At 44.7% G+C, this 21,666-nt stretch overlaps 1 protein-coding gene across 1 annotated transcript in view; it reads right to left on the reverse strand.

The window, feature by feature from the left end:
- The window catches only part of LOC149372092 (uncharacterized), a 54,842-nt gene that overhangs the window by 14,173 nt on the left and 19,003 nt on the right, over positions 1 to 21,666 (reverse strand). Inside the window, exons 14-24 of the mRNA XM_089581606.1 lie at positions 19,336 to 19,388; positions 19,108 to 19,204; positions 17,203 to 17,328; positions 16,455 to 16,686; positions 13,887 to 14,017; positions 12,570 to 12,720; positions 12,422 to 12,482; positions 11,051 to 11,159; positions 9,705 to 9,799; positions 8,189 to 8,329; positions 5,069 to 5,225 (exon numbers count right to left, since the gene is read on the reverse strand). Of these exons, the coding sequence (XP_089437732.1) occupies positions 5,069 to 5,225; positions 8,189 to 8,329; positions 9,705 to 9,799; positions 11,051 to 11,159; positions 12,422 to 12,482; positions 12,570 to 12,720; positions 13,887 to 14,017; positions 16,455 to 16,686; positions 17,203 to 17,328; positions 19,108 to 19,204; positions 19,336 to 19,388 (1,353 nt within the window). The remainder of the gene's footprint in view (positions 1 to 5,068; positions 5,226 to 8,188; positions 8,330 to 9,704; positions 9,800 to 11,050; positions 11,160 to 12,421; positions 12,483 to 12,569; positions 12,721 to 13,886; positions 14,018 to 16,454; positions 16,687 to 17,202; positions 17,329 to 19,107; positions 19,205 to 19,335; positions 19,389 to 21,666) is intronic.

Here is a 21,666-nt window from a genome sequence, read left to right on the forward strand (position 1 = left end):
CGCCTGTGCTGGTTCTGCTGTGGAAGTAAGCTCACGCGTCTAGGCCGAGCGCGCACCTCACGCCCGTGACCGCGTTGCCTTCTTTGCACAGAGTAGAAGTCACGCCGGGCGTGCAGCTCCAATGCCATGCGAAAGCGGGACCGTCGGATCAAATACAGTCAGCATTCGAAATGTATCGTGGCCGTGAGTGTCAGATGAAGAGTCTACGATAGCAAATTCCACCCATGCATAAGGCACAAGATTTCGTTGTTAAACCGAACATCGTCGGTCCCGTGAGGGCTAAGGAGCTGATGCTGCGGGCCTCACAGCTCCTATTAAACGAAATTGGTAGCGTGGCATGCTTGCATTATAGATCAGGGAGTGGCCTTTCGCACATTACACACTTTCTCGCCTCTGAAATTCGACAAAGCCAAGAGTAACTGCCTACTTCTGTCAGAATCGTGCTAGCTTAATTTTCGCACCATTTTCCCACCCGTCGTAGAACACCGACGCTTGAACACGAACGCTCATACACATCCTACTTTTGTAGCCAAATTCTTAGCAAATTTCCTCAAACATTTAAGCAAGGATTAAGCGTACAATTAAGCTGAAAATCTGCCTTTACTGAAATAGCTCTCAAGTCGACTTCTTTATTGTATCTAGCTATAGGAGAAACTTCGGGACCCTCCTGGTGCTTGGTCCGCAACACAGCGACGCCCTTAGAAACGATTATCACAAGCATCAGCGCAGCTGTTGCAGAGTTCATACTTTGTTCTGTACCTTCTTCGCAAATAAGTGTGCATCAAGCTTTCGCTTCGTACCGCCTCCCATAGATCAAATAAAACTACCTTTAATTCTGCACTGTTTTTGGGATTACTTATAGCGATTAATGCGTTCGTAAGCCTAATGACGTGCATGTCCTTGTTGATAATGCTGCACCAAGGCAAGAGCTTATGATGCTTGGATGCGGGTTGGTCTATGTGACTTTGGCGCTTAAATGCATTGCACAAGACTATGCCCAGAACACGTGGACACGCGAACAATAACGCATGATGCAACAGCTGTGTGTCTTAGCGAGCCTTTGATTGCACTCGCACACACGGAAGTTAGGCATACTAAAATCTCCTTTATTTTGTTGTCGTGAAAAACAAGCATGCATGGAATGTTTAATGCCTTACAGGGGCACTGGGTACAACTGTTAACATAGGAGGCGAACTTGCGCAAGAGCAGACATTTTGCAGATCAGTTGACACTTGGCCCAGAAACACGTGAAAAAAACTCCTTAACGATTTGGAAAGACAAAGAACTGAGATGCTTTCTCTCTGAGGTGCTACGCGAGTGCTGTTTTTGGTAGTTTTTGCTAGCCCTACAGATTTAGGTGATAAAGAGGAGCAGTTCATAGAAAAATATTCATGAATTTTCACTCAAGGCGACATGAGTTTTAGCGTCAGCTGGTACAATTACATGGGGTGACGTGGTATGGCCACACGTGTCAGATGAATGGAACTCAAGTAATTTTAAGTAAATGGTGCTCCAAATTGGTTTTTCTTGCTTTGGGTGCAAATCTAGACAAATCATCAAATCGCTAAAATATCCTGCTGGAGGAATTAGGCCTTGAATAAAGGGGGCCATTTACAATTTTGCCAACGAGTAGTTATGGCGAACGGATAAGCAACCGAGGAGGTGACATATTGTAGATTGAGGCTTTTTAAATGAATAAGAAAATCATACCTCACCCGCACCACTAATGTATCGCGGGTATAATCTCAATTGTAATATGAAAGTTGAGGCCCACGGGTAATTGAGATTTAGCCACCCGTAGGTGAAAAGAAGCCAATAAGGATGCTACAGCGACCCACCGCCTGAGAAGTGGCCCTGGGGAGACTCGCCTGATCTCCCCTTGGGCGTAGCGGAATGAGATGGGCTTCAGGAATGGAAACTTATCAGGAGTGGGTTATGGGAAATGGGATGGGAGTGGGGACAGCGGGGATTTTAGCCAAATGATCCTTATTAATTCAAGCTTCTCCATAGAGGTTGAGCTCTTGCTTAAGCCATTGTGTGGCTCTCAGACATGGTACGCACCTCATACCGTAGGAAACATTCACTGGGGCTTCCGAGCCTCAGAGACCGGGTTACCCTACAGGGGCAACGACCTTAGCATCCTGTCCTCTGGTGGGTGTGGGTGCCGTGTGGGAACTTTCCCCTATAATGCCTCTAAACACCCTACAAAAGGGCGACAGGGAAGAGCGGAGAAACCACCAAGATGCTCCAATATGAAATCCACGATGCTCCTGCCAGAATATTGCGACATCTGTAGCGGTAACGATGCATTCTTATGGTCCATTTCGGTAAATATTTAGCCTTTGAAGCGGACCCTGGCCTTCCTGCAGAAGCGACGACCTCTCCATCTGAGGAGGAGCTAGGTTGTGTGTGCTCGTGATGTCGCTATCTGTGAGCGGTGCTTAAGCGTACAACGAGCGGCGCCCGGATTGGACTTTACTCTCTGAAATTGATTCCACAGCAAGGGACCTGGGGACCATGGACCCTGTTTAACGAGCCAGATGGCGGCCTCTTGTCTCCTCCTCATCATCTCTGCTCCTCGTTTACGTATGCAACTTACTCAGCTGTATCTGTAGAATAAAGCTTTATTGTACAGCTCGCCTACGAAGCCGGCCTAATGTTTCTATACCTACACTTTACACAAGCTCTTCGAGCCGTGGGTCCCACGTCTAGCAAGTATCTTTTTGAAGGTAAACCACAGTGGACTACCAGACTGCCCTGTGGATTTTCACTGCCGAGCCCCACGGCAGCTAAGAGATACCGGCCTGCTTGATGGGTTCACGCGGAGAGGCCTCAAGGCAGCGTCTTCGGCCAAGTCACGCGGCCACGCCTGATATAAGCGCATCTTGCTTGCCGGTTCACTTCACGGATGCAGGTACAGGGAAAATTTGAACTGAAAGGAGAAATTTACCTCCCTTAAGCAATGAGCTGCACGCAGAAAAATTGGTTATATTACACGGTGGGCATTAACTTTTTCCCTGTGATACAAGGCTGCTCTATAAGAACACCCAGAGAAGATAAATAGCACCACCGAGCATTCCACGATGTGCTGTAGCGGGCTTACAATGGATGTTGTGATTGCTGGCTACACTTCATGCAGAGGAAGCTATCAGAGTTCAACTTCTCTGCAATAGCTGTTTAAAGAAATGAGGCTTGTTTAAGCATAGCTTGAACCTAGTTACACGAGGAAAAGCTCTGTTAAGAATGGTTAGCCTGGGGCCTGGGCAGCGAAGAGATGACGCGCTCGGACTGGGGCGCGCTTCATCCATGTCGAGACATGGTCAGACTGAGCGACCAGCACCGGCGAAGCAGCTGTTAAATCCCGGCTATAGTCATGTAGTGCCGCAGCGGTGAGGCTCTGAGCAAGCGAAGCTGCGATGCCTCCCCGCAGCGGGTTATGTGTCGTGACGAGGACACACCTCCACTTCGCCGGCTGAAGGTCAAACGAGCGCCACAGTTGACCTTGGGAGTTTGCCTCTAGGAGTAGAGATTTCGCTCTAAAATGTTTTCTTGTAGTCGCTGTTTTACGCTATCTAACAGCGTAATACGAATTTATCTTGTATTTATATTTTTTTGCACGTGCATATGTGTCTCTATAGTTGCCGAAAATATTGAAGCTGTGATGATGTCTTCTTTCTAATAAATCCTTTTATTTCATATCATAAGGAACGCCAATAAATTCCGAGTCTTATTCCTTACGCAAGATACCGTCTATAGCTTTGGCAGGTTGGTTAGTCTCTCTACTTAATTTGTAGCGCCAACACTGGTCATGATGAGAGACTAAAATGACACACAAAAGCAAACGTAAGTTAGCTTTATTTTATTTCGGGGTGCACATATACCTGTGAAATTAGAAGGAAGTGCATGAACGCACAGAAAAAAAAAGCAAATGCCACCTATGGTAATTTCTTATAGCGTCCTACTCTGCCGTATTCTTGAAAAGACGCTTTGTGCTCTCACAGTCAGCGAAATATTATCCAGGGTCCCGTCGACGGCACCGAAGCCATTCCATGACCATCAATTTTCAATGTACCCTGCAGCACAAAGCAACAGCAGAAGCCTCATAATTTGATAGCTTACCAGTCAGAGGCTCATTCGCGGAATAGCTGAGTGGCTGACCTGAGGAGGCTAGGCTGCTGTCACAATCTGATCTGCTTCTGACATCGATTTGATCACCCCTGTTATCTACATCATGCCACACAAAGCGTTCAGCTCTAGCGTCGATGTCACCTGGGTTGTTCACACTTGTTTCAGCTCATTTAGCCTCATATTGCTAGATACATGATTGACAAAATACTCCAGCAGTGTCCTATGAAAACATTTCAGGTCTATAGCTTTATATCGTAGAAAAAAAAATTTCCGGCTTGTTTCGAAAAGGACTAAATGGTGTGTCGAAAAGTCAAACCTGTGCGTAAGAGGATGAAGGAAAGAGTGGAAGTGGACATGACGTGCGGAAAATTTTATGCCACACCGCCATCTTATTCCTCAGACCATGGCTGTAGCCCCTTTTCTTAGCTGGGAGCTCAAAAGCATAAAAAATATAACTTCAAGCTCTTTTTTTTGTGTTTTAATAAAAATGGTGAGGCATTAGAAGCCAAAGACGCCCCCCAATTGTGGGCAATAATATTTTTGCTTCCACGTGCCATCTTTCATTACATACTCAATAAAGCTGCTTTACGTAAACATTTCAACATAATGTTTCATTTACTTGAACGATTTTCCTTTCCCCATGCTACTTTCTGCGAGCTTATGCAGCACCCTCTCAGCATTAGAACCATTTCAGCTGGCAGCCTAAATGCCCCTGTTCCAAACTGAGAGGAGAGACCTAGAAGTGCCTAGAGCACAGACTTTTGGGTGAGTTGGTGCACTGCAAACACGTACAAGAGCCCAAAAACACGGACAAAGGAAAACTTCGACAACATTAGCGCTCGCGTTGTCCATGTCTTTCTTTGTCCATGTTCTGGTGTGCTTATGCGTGTTTCCAGAAGTGTCGTTTGGCTATAGAGCATAGCAGGCCTGCAGTGCTCACCTTTTGCTTCTCCCCTAACTGGAGCCTGAACTTGACCAATATTCTGGCTAGCGTGTACTTAACGGTTGTTAAAGACATGCGCATGCCGACGCAACGACGTGGACCCAGCCCGAAGGGCTGGTGCGCCATCTTGCGAATGGTGCCTTCCGGAGAAAACCTGAAATACAAAAGGCGAAGCACTGTAACTCTCTTTCTTACTTTAAGGGGTTGTGCGAAGACAGGAGGTGAAGTATTTTTATTTTTGGGCGTAGGGCGATTAAATTTGGCATGATTATTTAGAACTGCACTAAATGACAAAGTATAAAACTTCACTGATATAATATCTTCAGTTGTTTTTACATTATAGCCCTGCATGTGCTTCTTCGCTATACCAAACTTGCAGAAAACCTGGCGTGATTACAAGACATGGTAGGAGCCTGCAGTCGATCTTAAATGTTATCCAAAGAAATGGTTCATGCAGCGACATTCTACAAACAGTTCTATCAGCCAAATTTTTTCTACCTAGAAATTTTGAGCTATGTTTCAATAATGTACTAATTATCGTCACGTTAAACTAGTCGCAGAGTAAACAAATGCGGAGGTATCTAAGTGTCATGCTAAGCTTTCTGCAATCAGAGAAGTCGAGTCGGAAAACACTTTTGAGAAACCAGGAACCGAGTTTGCACAAGCAGTTCGGGGTCACCAAAATATTCCAGGTCTCTAATGTTCAGTGTCCTCGCATACCTTCATCTTTTCGTCGATTCAGCCCTGCATGCCTTTTTTTTCTCTGTCAGTCCCTTTCTGCTGCGTGTGACTTGTGCCCACTCGCGTCTAGTTCCCGATACCACGCGAAGCGAATCGCGGACGAGAATCTCCCTTCTAATCCGTTTGCTAGACGACTTTAGTTACAAGTGTTCCTGAATAGTGGAGCGACGTCCTGACAAATGTTCGTCATCATCCTGATAAGCCGGCGGTGAATCCCGTGCTGTCGCTAAAACGAAATTTTGCCCACGTCGGAACAGGTCCGCGGCGCCATGGCGAGTTGTTCACGCATCACCAACGTCTTCACTTTCACTACCGGGCGTCGACTCTGGGCGCAGGTTGGCCTTCGGTTGGACATCGACGTGACCGTCACTGTCGTGTTCTCATCAGTCGGCGTCATCAATTGGTGTAACTGCCCTTAGCCGAAGCCGCAGCGTACCACCGACTAAACGCATGGGATCTTAGTCGCTTTCACTGCGGGTCTTATTTTCGACTTTCCAATAGATCAATCACATAGCACACTGATCCTTTTCGTCCTGATGGCGACCCGGTCTTCGCTTCGTTCGAATCATTTTCAGACGACTGGTTCCTCTTCTTGGGGGTGACAGACATGCGCGTCCGCATTCCGCTAGCATGTTTCGTCTGAAACGTGCGACCATCCATCGCTGGCGCACAGAACCTCGCGCAACTGAGGAGTGCTCTTTCGAAGAATAGCAGCAGTAGAATCGTGAGCTGCCCATAAGTAGGCCAAAGCGTGCATGCATGCCGCAGATTCTCAAAAAGCGTGCGCGGATGCCTCAGAAGCAGACGGCGCCGATCAGCACCCAGACACAATGCGCGCTGAGCGTCACTTGACAGGCCAGACCAAAGGACGCTGGAAAGCGACTTTCCGGGGCCATCCCGTTTTAACTTTTCGTCCGTTTGTTTTCTATTGTAGACACATGATTATGTATTCCCGATGGGAAGAGTTTTGGGACGGAACGTGCTTTCCGGTTATACCAATCTGGTGACGAGCGGTAGTGCAAAACAGAAGCGACTGCGCTTGAAAATCGTCTATATTTGATGATATTTCAACCAGTTTTTTTCTACCTAGGGTGACAAAAACATTTTTTAATGTCACTTCTGGGCTGTTTGAAGGGAAAGTTATTAGATGTAATTTAAGCGAATCGTATAGACACCAAATGGGATTTTTTTTTATTTAACAAATACTGCAGGCCGTAAGTGGGCCCTAGCAGGAGAGGCGAAAAGAATACAGCATTGTGAATATGAATTCATCACGCGAAACATAGGTTAGCAAAACCCAATGAGACATGTTTCCTATGAGGGATGTTTCCTATAGCCGATTTTTTTCCGAGATTTTTGCGTCAGTGGGTTCTAATGCTTGCAAAGCAAGATTTCACTCTTTTTAGGGGCATGTACTTCGCGATAGCAGTCTATCACCGGCAGTATATAAATAAATGACCTCTGTTCTTAAAGTAGCCATTGCACGGAAGGCGACGCAGAAAGGAGTGTACGTAATCCACGTTATTCAGAAGCGCTCGGAACTATAAGGAGAGAATGGAGACACAGACCAGCAGACCAAGAAATATAAAATATTCTCGATAGAGTACATGTGATATTGTGGCAATCGGAAAGCAATCGGTGCGAACTAATTTCTGTGGAACTTGCACCCAGCTTTTTGATTTTGTAGTTGCAACTTTTTCATAGTTTTTTTTTTTAGTGCCTAGACTACGCCTGACGCCCATGTTTCGAGTGAGGCAAGCCAGCGCTGGACACCAGGCAAAAAGACACACACCAGGCACACAGAGCTTATTAACCCCGGGGAAAACGTTAACGCTCTCCTCTCGAAGTAGTTTTCCTGGATGGCACTAAAGGAGTGAAACTTGCCTTCTGTGTCTTTTAAACTATTCCGCTCACTGCTAGACATTACTTTGAGGGGGAAAAAAAGTAGTATGTTGAAGCTCTTTATACACCCGCTTCAAACCCGCGCCCGTCAAGTTACGTCAGGCTCATTGTTAATTGAAAGAAAGGAATGCGATCCTAATTTTTCTTGGAAATGCATAGAATCTCAGGTGCAGATTGTGCATGATAAGAAAACGGAAGGACTCACCAATATGCTAGACAGTGGCTAATGAGAAAACTTTCCCGTTCGCTCTTATACGTTCAATAGACAAAAAAACGTTTACAAATAATAGCAATCACATTTAGTCTGCGCTTTGATATTTACATCGACAAAAGCGCCTGCAAGAAGTCCTTTCGAGAGCGCATGCCGCCAGCACAGCCATCAAGCCTTCCAGTAGGCCCAAGTTGGTCGACTAACCGGTGATCATATTCTCAATTTTGGTTAAATTGTACGTACTTGTTACCATTGCGACTTACCTGTCTGGATCGAATACCATGGGATCCGGCCAGTAGCGAGGATCAGTGTGGATTTGATACAGTGGAGATATAACGCAGGTTCCTGCCCTGAACCTCACACCGTTGTACTCAAAGTCTTCTTTGGCTTGACGGGTTGTGAACCTTCAAATTGAAAGGAAAAATCATCAGTCTAACGAAAGCAGCTTCATGTTTTCCGTGAAGTTTAGTAGCATTTCTGTTTGGAAAAGTTCATTGCAGCATTTTAAGACGCTATGTAAAATGACGAAATAAATGTTCGGCAGATATTAGCCCCATTTGTACGTAATGCAGACTGCTGTAAAGCACTGCACCGGCTGGGCCGGCCCGAAAGCCAGAGCTCGTCCGGAAATTGCGCTGTTTCACTGGGGTCGGGGCCGGACAGGGCTCGGGTTCGTACACAGAGGGCATGTGTCTAGCTTTTGATTTATTAAGGCGAAAGCCTTTAATGCCTCATCGTTGTCGACAGAAGGCTGTCAGCAAAAGCTTGTCAGCAGAGGTGTCACGCTTTTGACGGGTGTTCACCGAGATATGTGAGGCAGTTACTGCTTAATTTCCTTTCCTCAAATACAATTTTAATTTCCTTCATTACGGCCCCTCTTTCCCTTTCTTCTTTCACTCCCACTTCCTGCCTTCCTCTAAAAACGGATGACGGGTGTCCAACTAGATATGTTACACAGTTACTGGGTAATTTCCTTTCCTCAGATACAATTTTAATTTTCTTCAATACTGCTCCTCTTTCTCTTTCTTCGTTCACTCCCACTTCCTCCCTTCCAGTACTGTGCGGTTAAGGTGTCCACCGAGATGACAGAGAATTACTGCACCATTTCCTTTCCTCAAAAAGCGTTGCGTTCAAAGGGCAAGGCATACTGCACCAGACACTAATGAGCACATAAAGAGAACACACGACGGCTGCACCGCCACACCACACCCCCTAGCGGATCCGCTTCGCGAACTCAATCTTGCCCCGGTCAGTCTTGGTCAGTTCAGTTTTTTGCTGAATCGTTCGTAGTCCTTTCCATTTTTATTCAGTCATTCTTAGTCATCTCATTTTTGGTGCGTCATTCTTAGTCAATATTACCCATTATCAGTTTTACAAAGACATTGCTTTAATCACATATTTTTGGCAGCCACCTTCAGGGCTTGCTTTCCACCCCTACAAGTGGAGAGGCGGATTTCTCTCTCTTCCTTTTGCCGCCTGCCAACCGTGGCAGGTAGCAGGTGGTGCAAACAACACTACACCGCCGGGCGCCGCCTTTTCTTCAAGGTGGGTTCCTAATTCAAACACACTATTAAAAGCACACACCTTTTAGCAGAGCCCGCAGAGATAGATATCTTGCATATAGAAAGGGCAAATATAAGCCTTAATAATCATTTTTGCCTAATCATGTTCTTTTTCCTCGTGGTCCCAGCTTCTTTTCCGCACCAATAGCAATTCTTAGCATAGAGATCTAAGCATCCGCTGTTTGTGCTACTTCTCAGGCCGTAAGCAGTCACGTACATGAGAGCCGGTGGAAGGAGGCGTAGGGACTCATCTACAACTTGCTGCAGATACTTCAGTTTCTTGGTGACTGTGTCGTGATCGAGGCAGCTTTGCTGTAGCAAAGAGAATGAAACGAAGCTCAAAGAAGGACACACTGTCCGGCTGCAACCTTCATCAGGAAATGCACGTTGATGGACTCTCTTTTCCAGCCCCGAATTCAATACGAGCCGAGGAAGTAGCGATAGCGCTTGCTGCCGCCCACGCCAATTCGAGAATCATCATTACGGACTCCCTAAAAGCATGTGATCATTACTTGGCAGGGGAGATCTCCCCCTGCCACTGATCCAACACCGATCCAACACCCATCTAACTGCCACTGATCACCGAAAAGAATCATTTGGGCTCCTGGCCATCAGGGCTTACGAGGTAATCAGGCCGCTGACGCGGCTGCCCGAGCGCTTATTCACCGGGCTCCTCATCCCCGCTCTTCTGGGTCGGAGACTAACCAGCTGCTGCTGCGATTCAGGGAAATAATAACGCATTATAGCGACAACCACCGCCTTTTCCCGGCCCCTGCAAAGGGGCTGAGTAAGACAGAGGAGCGAACTTTAAGGCGCCTGCAGACAGGTACTCTACTCTGTCCTGCATTCTTAAAACATTACGATCCTAACACGGATGGGCGATGCCCGCACTGTGGGGAAACCTGTGATATCTTCCACATGGTGTGGGCATGTACTAAAAATCCCCACCTCCCCCCTTCCCCTACCCCTTCCAGAGAGGCATGGGAGACTGCCCTCCTCAACTGCTCCTCGCTTGAGTCCCAAAGGGCTCTGGTGAAACGGGCGAGAGACGGGGCATTGTCATGCGGTGTCCCGGACCAGCGACGCCGACCATGTACGGGGCCACTCTGTGGCTCCCAAACACTATTTCAGCAATTAAAAGTTTTCACCACTACCACAAGGTGCAACATACTGTTGGAAAGATGATCATTCGCTTTGCTCATCAATTTGGCAATCGATCGTTTCGCCAACACTTCTCATGGGAAAGTAGTTTTACGCCCTTCCTGCTTTCAAATATGCAAAGAAGCTCTAACTGATTATCATCTCCTTAAAACACCGTTCCCAGTAAACAAATAGCGCCTGAGCTGCGCATTGAGTGCGCAGTCGAGGACTGGCTAAAGCTTAAAGAAAGTTTTGAAACAACACCAGACGAAGGCGTCTGGTGACCAGATCAAGAAATTTATAAAAATCTGCGTGTTTTTCTTATGCAGAATACCAGCCAATGCGAAGGCAGACATGTTTGGAAAATGAGTTGGAGTTTTCACAAAGGAATTAAAAGCCTCTCAAAAGGAAGCTAGGACTTACGTCGTCATGAAGTACTTCCATTATTTCTTGGCGGACTTTTTCTTGTACATCCTGATGCTTTGCTATGAAAAATGTCACATAGCTCAATGCCGTCGCTGTCGTGTCGAACCTGAAAGCAGTTGAATACGAAGTAGTTAATTTTTTTTTTCTGATATGCACTGCAATAAACCTAGTGTATATTTGGGGCAAATTTTTAAATTATTGTAATGGTATGGATGCATGGGTGAAACCACCAGGGTACTACCCCAACGCCTGTTTAAATATTAGTTATTCTCGAAGGCTAATAATTAAAGTAATATACGCGCTCTTGCAACAGTCAGCATAGACTGCAGTTAAATGTGATAGTAACACTGTAGAGCCTGCGGAATAAACATTTAATCGAGTGATTGTACAACAATATCGAAATTCAAATAGTTCACTTCTGCTGAAAAAAGTTGTATGATGCAAAAAACTCATATAGTTTGTCTTACAAGTATCAGAGAATTATCATACAAATCATAGAAAAGTATCCTACAAATGTCATAAATTTCTGCAAAATCATACAGTCCTCACAGAGGTGTCAGAGAATATCATAAAAATTGTATGTGATTTCGCAGTGGCAAATTCACGACACTGAACTTCGCCGTTCCCGTATCGTGCTGTAGGTGCCGTTCCTGCAGCTGTGGCAAGCGTTTTCACGCTTTAAATATATTCTGATATCGCAGGTGTAATTTTGCTGACGATTTATGATAGACCGATTCAAGTATTTTCAAGCCCAAAAGTAGACAACAGCTTAACGATGCTCTAAAACTGTACAGGAGAAACAGCGGCAACCTATTCAGGGGTTCTCGTGGGTTTGCCACAAATTTGCAATACCTCAACCTTTGGTAATCTACCTTACCAGTTTCTAGGAATATAAAGCGGACGAGCGTTGTCAGTACATCATAGGCTTTGTCAACGCAGTCTGCATTGTTTTCATATTCTTTTTTTTTTGTGCCTGCGTTCGTGCTAGCGCGTGTGTGCTTGCGCCGAAAGCACTCCAAACACAATTCGAAAGACTTTTTTTTTGGGATTTGTGCCACCTACGCTAACACCGAACAGAACTAAGGTTGTTGTTTTTGCATTGAACTTCAATTTAGACGCCAGGATTTGACTCAGCGAAAATAGCCGCTCTGAAGCTAGTAATACGTGACGAAGCAAGGCGATTACTTTTGGCAGGAAGCTATACACACCGCAAAGTACAAAATCGAGCCACCAAAACCTTAAACTGCTCAAAGCGTGTTTCTTAGGTGCGGTGAAAATATGGTTATTGGTTCCCGATTTATGACCTGCAGGCAATTTGATGACCGTATTTAACACAAGATGTCACTGAAAGCCCAAAGGCCAACATACTCGGAATGGTTCATTGTCCCTACCCGGCCATGAACACTGAATTTGCTGTCATGAACACTTCCTCGTTGCTCAGGTGTCGCCCTATATTGGGAGCTGTTTGTAAAAAACGAAAAGTGCAGCAGAATTCGTTATAAATTTGCTTAATCACGAAGCAGTTTTTGATTAGCCGAGGAATAAAATACGCATGCGTCACCGGCGACTGCGTCATCGGCTTTGTATTTTTCGTTCATGCTTTTCCACTCGTCCTCAGATGGCACTGTGGCGTCGATGAGGTTCTGCAGCAGGTCTGGCCTTCGCAGCTGCACAGTGGTATACATGCAAAAGGGGCAACACTTGGTAAATGTTCTAGAGCGGGTTACTTCGTGACGCCAGTGCGAACAACGCATTAAAATCCACTTTGATTAAAATGCAGGTGTTGGCAACTATTGCCGCCGCTCTTTACAACAGTGAACTTTTTTATAGTGTAAAAAGAAATGGTTCGAAAATGAATGAATACACCATTTTTAGATTTATTCACGGCCGACAAAGCATTAGGTAAATACAGTAAGATAAGACCATGAATCCAGCAATTTTTAACAATAACCTGCGTAACAAAGCACATATTTCGAAGTTTCAAAAGAGAGGGCTTGAGCGCCCTCTTTCACAGCACTTTTGTCTCAGAAACCAGCCACTAAACCCCTTTAGAGACTACAATTTAGATGCTACTGTGTTAAAGGTAGGAGGTAGATGTTTAAGCTGAAAAATTATGTTTGTATGGGGCTAGAACTTGCGTTCTGCAAGCGCACCCAAACAAGGCTGGAAGGTGTTAGGTCGTTATAATTCTGTTTCGCACCTGTAACAAGAACGAAAAATTTTCGGTAGCAGATTGCAAGTCTTCTTCTAAATAGATTAATCGCGGTAAATTCTGTTGCAACAAGAAGGAGGGCGCCGTCAGCTTTAATAACCCCATCTGTTGTAATCTAAAGTGGCAAAAAATTATAAATACTCAATGAAATTGATGCGGAAGAGTATGCGTTGGTGTTCTCTCCTGAAGGGGCATCCGCTAGCGCTGACTATTTAGACCGTGTGGGCGGGTGGCATGATTTAGTTCGTCAGACTACGTGTAACACACCGTACCACCGCCTCCAATCTTCCGATCGAATCCAACTATGACAGCGGGAGACGCTATACTCTTTTTTTCCCTCTCCGTCACCCGTCGCCTCCCACCATTTCCATTTTGCCACCTACCAACAATTGATTGCTTCAGCACGACGGACGGACAAATTTTCCAGCATGAGGAATTAATTTGATTTTAATGCTAACACAATAAAATCGTTCTACAAGGAGTTCTTCATACCTATAATTCGTTCCTATCTCGTGACTGCGGCCGGCAGTCAAACCTGACTCACTGAGTTGAAATTTGAATAGCACCTTGGCGGAACATGACAAGAAATGATACGCGTGGAGAGCCTGTTGCCGAACTTACCGAAGGATTTCTTCTGCGGAGTTCTACTATCTTTGATGTTTCCTCGCCTAACGTTTTAAAACTGAACTCGCCAAACAGTGCGACAAGCCAGTAGAACGGCATCATAAGGTCGCCGAGTGCAGTAGTGCATTCTGAAAAGAAGCCATAAATGATAATCATACTTTCCGGTAATGTATAATGTATAATAACGTGCCCGGTTCATTGAGAGAAGCAGGCCAGATATCAATCTTTCTAGCCGACCTCTCTGACTAGATTTCATTAAATTTATCTGTCTATCGATTTGGAGAGACTTGAAATCAAGTGGCCCATAAAATGAAACAAGACAGCAAGTTTTTATTCCTCTAAGCACCTAGCCGTGTTGTAAAAAGAAAAAAGATGTACAGAAGATAAACGCCTTGTTAAATTAAGAAAACAAAAGAGGAAAAATCTTTAGTAGGGAAGAATGCGCAAGCGATTACCTGCTTTCTACTTGCCTTAAGTGCGTCTAAAAAACGAAGACCTACTGCGTTTCTTTCTCCGACAGATAAGTATGGAATTGGAAGTTTCTTTACAACTCTGCCCAAAAAATGATCGTGATGTAGGTGATTTCCTGGTACAACCTTTCAAATATGTCATTCATCTCATCAGCCCGGTATTCGAATACATATTTAAACTTCGCCTAGAAAAAGGAGTATTTCCCACATGCATGGCAATAGCAAGGGTCTCGATTATCAATAAATAATAGGACAGAAATGGCTTTGAAAATTGTAGTCCCATATTCAATAATCAAGTCTTTTCAAAATGCTTAGGAAAGGCAACATTTAAACGAATCTTAGACTTTTGTGAAAAACACAACTTAATGACGTCATACCAGCATGGTTTCAGGAAAGGTAGATCTACCGAGAGCGCCCTCGTTTGACAGAAAGAATTTTGTAATCGTGAGAAGAGAGCTTATTTCGGGTATATGGATGGACTTCTCGAATGCATTAGACCGGATAAATTATAATACTTTATTAGCCAAAGTCGACATCTATGGTTTTCGGAGCGTTTTCTTTCAATTCATCCAATCTTAGTCTCCCGCAGTCAGCAGGTAAAGTTTTTCATTGTCAAATCTGTACGAGCTGATGTCCCTCAAGGAAGCACTTTGGGTCCATTGGTGTTTAACCTCTTAATAAATGATATTATAACTCAAGATGCGAAGTGCACATTTATAATACATGCCGATGACGCAGCTGTTTTTCTAAAATTGAATCACATATCTGATTTTGTTGCGCAAGCCAGTCAGTGTTCACGTTATAAATTCCCGTTATAAATAGACAACCATTAATTCTTTAGTAATCAATACTAATAAAACCAAACCAGTAATTTGCCTGCGCAGAAATGAGCTTTCTAAACTCCCAGACTTTTTCCTTTGTCTTGGTTCAAATAAAAGTGAACTTGTTTCCAAAGTTAAGAGCCTCAGAGTGCATTTCAATGAGCATTTGTCCTGAAATATATAATCAGACAATACTATAAACAAATATGTAATGCCGTCGGTACTCTAACCAGATTACGGTATTTTTTGCTGAATTGTATTACAGAAATTATTTGCCACTCATTATTCTTTTGCTTCATTGGGTTCTGTTGTAGCGCCGCCGCTATGACACCCGCGAAGAAAACGGGGACCCTTGAGCGCGAATCTAGCAGAACGCGTCAGGCACCTGGCTGGCATGAGAGCCATCTCGCCATGCTGCAGGAATTGCCATGCCGCCTTCGTCCATGGTCGTATTCTCTCCGCAATACATGTGGCCACACAGCTGACAGCAGCACTGCGCACCACACACTTTCTTTAGCTGTGGGCAATGACTCCCTTTACATATATACAAATATTATCAAGCTTCACAAACTACAAAAAGGAGCTCTCAAAACAATAGCCAACGTTTGCCGCCACGCTCCTACGGACACAATTTTTCAAACACAGCATATGATTTCAATACCGCAACCGTATAAACATACCTTATTGATGCCCTATAGGGCAACCGCTGAATATCCAGTCGTGTTTTTGAAACGTACACTCAGGTTGGAGTGCAAGTCTCATAATCATGGTGCGCGCACATTTCCACATTCTTGAAACACCAACGAATTCTTGCCGTAAGATGAACAATTATAATTGACCAGTCTTCTTGAACACACCAGAAGATTTAAAGCATACAGAGTGCATTTTTCTATGCAGTCGGCTAAAGCTGCGTATCTCTGCAAAATTAGCTTTTTTTTTGTCACTGCATGAATGTTCCTTTATTTTTAACCGCCAGTGTACTTTCGTTTCTCATTGTTGCTGTCAACTTTATATGAAAACTCGGTTATCTCCCGTTGTCGTTGCTTAAGTGAAATGCCTTTATCTTGCTGAAGATTGCAAGGCTTTTTGAAGGGCCGCAGACCTTTCGTCAAACCATCTATAGGCTTTTTCGCTTCGCTCCTGACATCTCTCTGACATCAAATAAAGGTAACATGAATGAATTCCTTCCTCGCATCAATACGAAACAATTCAATGATTCCACTTGTTTCAGAGGCGGCTGCCTTGTGCTGGTTATGAGTTTCACACCTACGTACGTGCGATCATGTGCAGCGGTCCAGTCATGACGCCGTCGAGCACACCCTTGGCAATCAACAAGAGCGGGTGGTTGGGCTCTCGCTGGAAGACGGTGTCAATTCCGAACGCGCCGCGCGCGGTGTAGTCCATTGATAGGAGTTGGTACTCTTCGTACGAGTGTACTTGCTCATCCACGAGAGCGTCCAGCCTCTCCAGAAAAAGGTCAGCGCTCTTGCAAATCTCGGGCATCATCTGCATGCAAGCGAAGCGCCAACGGTGACACAGACCTGTCGTCTCCTGGTGACCCAAAGTCACCTCTTCATTGGTGATGCTATGTCATCATGCAGCTGATAATTCCGCAGTGCTAAACGAGCCATACGCCGAGAATTTATTTGTTTCGGTTCTATTTTTCGGCTAAGTCTCCTTTAAGATGCATACTCACATGAACTGAAAGTAATAGTCGGGGCGAAACAAACTATAATAGAAATGTTCTTATCTAGATTATACATTTTCCAACTCTTGTTTGAATTACTAATCTGGGCGGTCTATTTCATGTCTCCGTCATGATTACGGAAGTCAGTGCGACTGCACCAAGTTTTGTTTCGGCCCACTAGTGCTTCAATGTAGCCGTGGCAATGAGCCACTTTATTGAAAAATGCTGACATCAAAAGGGCCTATGCACCTTGCTAGTATAGCGCTACCTGTCCTCCCTGTCCTTCGTTTTGTTCCCCAATGTCAGTTAAATACCTGTGCACTTGTGATAATTACCATCTTTATCTTCGCAGCGGTGAGGCCGTAATTCACCGCAGCTCGAATACTCTTCCAATCGTCGCCTCGGGCATGCAGTATACTCTTGCGCAGAATAGGATGCATCTGATCTGTCATCATGGTAAGCTGAAAAGTAGAAGACACTTAATTTGTGTGTAATACGATCAAGTATCTATCTAGAGTTCGAGGAAAATAACCAAGGTGTCGCTTCAGTGTGTGCACTACGTGTGTGCATAGAAATCAGTCCTCTGTCGACCATGAGGCTGAGTTTGCAAGGATGTATAATAGAATGTTGACAATGTACCAAAATGCTTTTTTTTGTAGCTCCTTGTAAGACTGGCCTTCTAGACAACTTGCAGGACGTATCTTTTCATTTTAGTTTAAGCGACACAGGCAGAGCATTTGCCACCATAATGAAAGTAAAGCAAACCTGGTCGTACCTTTCCTTTTTTATTAAGTGGATGGAGGCGAAATTCTAGGGGCCCGTGTACTGTGCGATGTCAGTGCATGTTAGAGAACCCCGGGTGGTCGAAATCTCCAGAGTCCTTCACTACAGCGTCCGTTCTAGCCCGAGTCGCTTTGGGACGTTAAACCTCTATAAACCAAACCTAAGTGACAAAGGTAGAACATTTGCCAATAGAAAGAAAGTAATAAAAATCTGGCCTGCGCATTAACACCACTACCACCGCCACCGTCGCCAATGTTCTGAATGCTCTCTTTCAATCGCTACGCAAAGATACAAGCGCTTCTCTGGTTTCACTCAGGAGTTTCGACCCGCAGTCTGAACACTTGTCTCTCCTTTTCATTTGTCTGCCGTTTCCGTCTATTTTATTGTTTCTGTTCACTTTTATTTGCAATGATGCGTTGCACACCAGTATACATGGATCAGCCCATCGCATTCCTCTACGGTGGTATCGAAAATATATAACTGAATATTTTGTGTAATGCTGTTTCGGTTTCAACAACTGAAGGATGATTTCACATGAGGAACAAAAAAACTTGGATATAATCGCAGAAAGGTCGTTTGTTGTCATTTCGGGTATCGACACTGGCTGGCTTAAGCGCGGCAGTAAACTAAAACAATGTATTAGAGATTACATTTCAGTTTTTTATATAGCTGCTGTGGCCTAAGCCCACTTTTGACGTAAGGGTAATAGTTCGGCTGTTAGAACTAATACATCCTGAGCAAATAAATACAATTATAAATTATTTAGCAGTTGTAGGCCAATACGACGTGATGATCCGTGCAAATTAATGTCTTAAGCATCGTTACAGAGAACGAAACTTGCAAACAAAAGTTAGATGCCTCTACTCCTTTAGCGAATCCTACCTTAGTTATAACAGCCACTTCCCTCTTCCTTTTTCTTTCATTTGTTTATTTGTTTTGGTTGCTATGCAAATATACGCAAACATTGCTTAAACACGTGCCCATGAGACCGACGCCCTGCCAACCAAGATCGCACCTTACAGCCGTTGCGCAGTGTAACTACACTGTAGCGGCTGCCTGGAAGTGTTATACTCAAAAGTGGTCTGTGAATGTTTGTTTATTCGTTTATTGGGTTTTAACGTCCCAAAGCAACTCAGGCTATGAGGGACGCCGTAGTGAAGGGCTCTGGAAATCGCACAGTACAGGGGCCTCTAGATTTTCGCCTTCATCGAAATTTGGCCGCCGCGGCCGGGATCGAACCCGCGTCTTTCGGGTCAGCAGCCGAGCGTCGTAATTAGTGAGCGAAAGCGGCGGGGTGGTCTGTGAATGTGCGCTGTGTAAAAATGTCATTGGTTGGTTTCATATCATTTTGGGAACTCCACTACTCCTCTATTACTTTTCAGCAGCCAGTGAACTTGAGCCTTATCGCGAAAAACCGTACTGAAATACAAAAGATTTTCTATAAGAACTATACTTACCCCACGGTCTACGAAGTTTCGGAAGTTGCTAACAAAAACATATTCTAGGAACTCAAGGTCATTCACAACCAGAAAAGAAACGTCTCCATAGTAGAACCTGTAAAAGAGTGATTATTCATGGCATTATCTCGCCTCGGAGAAGAAAACAGTCTGAAAATTTATTGCATAGCATGTCTACTGAGGTGAACAACAGCAGTGAAAATATTGCATCCTCTGCATTATACTCACCCGAAAACGTCGCCGTACTTCTTTAGCCATTTCCCAATAACCTTATAGCGATCCTAAAAACGATATAAATATGATGAACTTGCTAACGGTCAGAACAGACATGGTCTTAAAGATACAAGCCCGGTACTTTTCACGTACTTAACTTATGTTTTCTCACTACTTCTAACGTTTTGAAACCTCTATGTGTTGGATACGTGATTATGTTTTTCCTTAGGTTCGTGCTCCGCGCGTGCCTGCCGTACGATTCCTGGGAGATGCTGTAGTAGAACTTTTTGACGGGTTAGTTGGTACATCGTCTTGAAAGAATGTCGTACGCCAAGAAAGGACGAAACAGGAAGGAAACATAGCGCCTCTTTCCTGTTCTATGTTTCCTTCCTGTTTCGCCCTTTTTTTGGCGTACGACATTCTTTCAAGATTCCTGGGCATTTTGCTTTTAGTGTGTTTCATTATACAAACAGTTCTCAGAGCAGGCATCCCCAAAATACTCCCAATGTGAAATAGACAGCCTAAGGAACGGGCCGTGAACAAGGTTCCGGCTTGCCTCTTGGTAATATTCCCGCAGGTTTCCCCAAATCAGGTTAGGCTTTGGTCCAGGAACACCGAGATTCTTGAAGTAGGAAAAATGCTTCCTTCGCCACCTGCCGAAAGTAAAAAAAGAAAAGACAAACATCGAAGGCATGCAGATTTAGACCCCAGACGTATAGGATACTATAATTTTTTGTATGTGATAGATCATAATTAATCATATCATTTAATGTATTAGTTTACTGAAAATTGTCTAGTTCGGTGACTGACCGACCGACAGACAGTCCGATCTGTGCGTGCCAAATTAACCATGCAGGATGAGAAGAATGACGATGTAGAGGGCTTGTTGTGGCATCCACATTTCGGCGGAGGTAAATTCCAATATCACCTGCTTGCAGTGCGATGTCATTGCATGTTAAAGAATCTCTAGTGGTTGCCAGCTCACATGCCGCATACCACAAATGGCGAACTTTATCTCAACAGCTGGTCTTTTCTGCATTACTCGTTAGTTCGAAATTCACGTCCCAAGAGACACGCAATGCAAAACCGTGTTCTGATTGGCCGGAGGTCTTCCCTTCACCACAATGAATAGGCCGCCGTGTCTGTTATTGTCTAAATTGGCTGGTGATTCGGCGTCGGTCAAGCTTAACTGACTGTTACGTAGCAGAAAGCACGTGTCCCCTTGCTCTTGAACGGCCGAAAGCCACCACCACGCCGTCGTGCCTTTTCAATAAAAGCTTCTTCCGATGCAACGACTCTACGCATACTTATCAGTGGTGCTTTCATATGCAGCATGAATAAATCTATCCGCTTCATATGAGTGCGCCGGAGGGAGGGAGCATCCGAAGAATCGATAGCTATCGCACTCTCTTACCACCTTCTCACCCTCTACCCTGCATAGACAAGTGGGAAGCCCTGCAAGCTTTAACTCTTGCAAAAGAGCGGTCAAAACACAAAAAATTCGCTGTGGCTTAACTTGGTTAAGCCCGGTAATTGCGAAAGCAATGTCCGTACCTGCGCCATGGTTGAGCTGGTGGTGGTGTTTGTGGTTAGACTTGTGGTGATGCATCGGTTATACAATCCAATCCAATCCAATCCACTCCAATCCACTCCAATCCACTCTAATCCACTCTAATCCACTCCAATCCAAACCAATGTAATCTAATCTAATGCAATCTAATCTAATCTAATTTAATTTAATCCAATCCAATCCAATCCAACCCAGTCCAGTCCAATCCAATCCAATCTAATCCAATCTAATGCAATCAAGGTCAAATGAAGGTCAGTGGTGGTCACCGCCGCGGCACGGCAAAGGCGTGAAAGTGCAAGTAGTATTGCTTTCGCAATAAAAATTGCTTGTTCCAGCTTATTTAAAACCATTTTGAGATGAGCGCGTTTTGTAGCAGTGCCGCTGACAACTGAACATGTCAGGAGATCCCGTCATGCACTAAGAGCGTTAAGCCTATGTCCCGGCAGCTCGCTTTGCACATAATCTCTTGCTGAAATAAAATAAGTAAACATGAGAAAGTAACTCGTTTAAGAAAGCAAGGCAACGCTAGTTACGCTGAGGACACTTTCATTCCATCCGGCAATCGTTCGTGTGCGGTCAACCATTGTTCTGCATAGTGTTACGAGCAGCTCCACTTACTCGAACAGGACCAGCAGCAGTAAAGCGGCGATGCCCAGGAGTCCAGCACTGATTATCATCTCTTCGGCACAGTGACGAGTACTTCCGCAGGCCTTGTCAGTAGGAAACGGTAGGACAATAAAACGGTCGGCGTTTACCCTCCTGGGCGGAAACAGCGA

This window comes from Amblyomma mixtum, chromosome 1, assembly GCF_055824585.1.
Source record: "Amblyomma mixtum isolate Tamu chromosome 1, ASM5582458v1, whole genome shotgun sequence".
NCBI lineage: Eukaryota > Metazoa > Arthropoda > Arachnida > Ixodida > Ixodidae > Amblyomma > Amblyomma mixtum.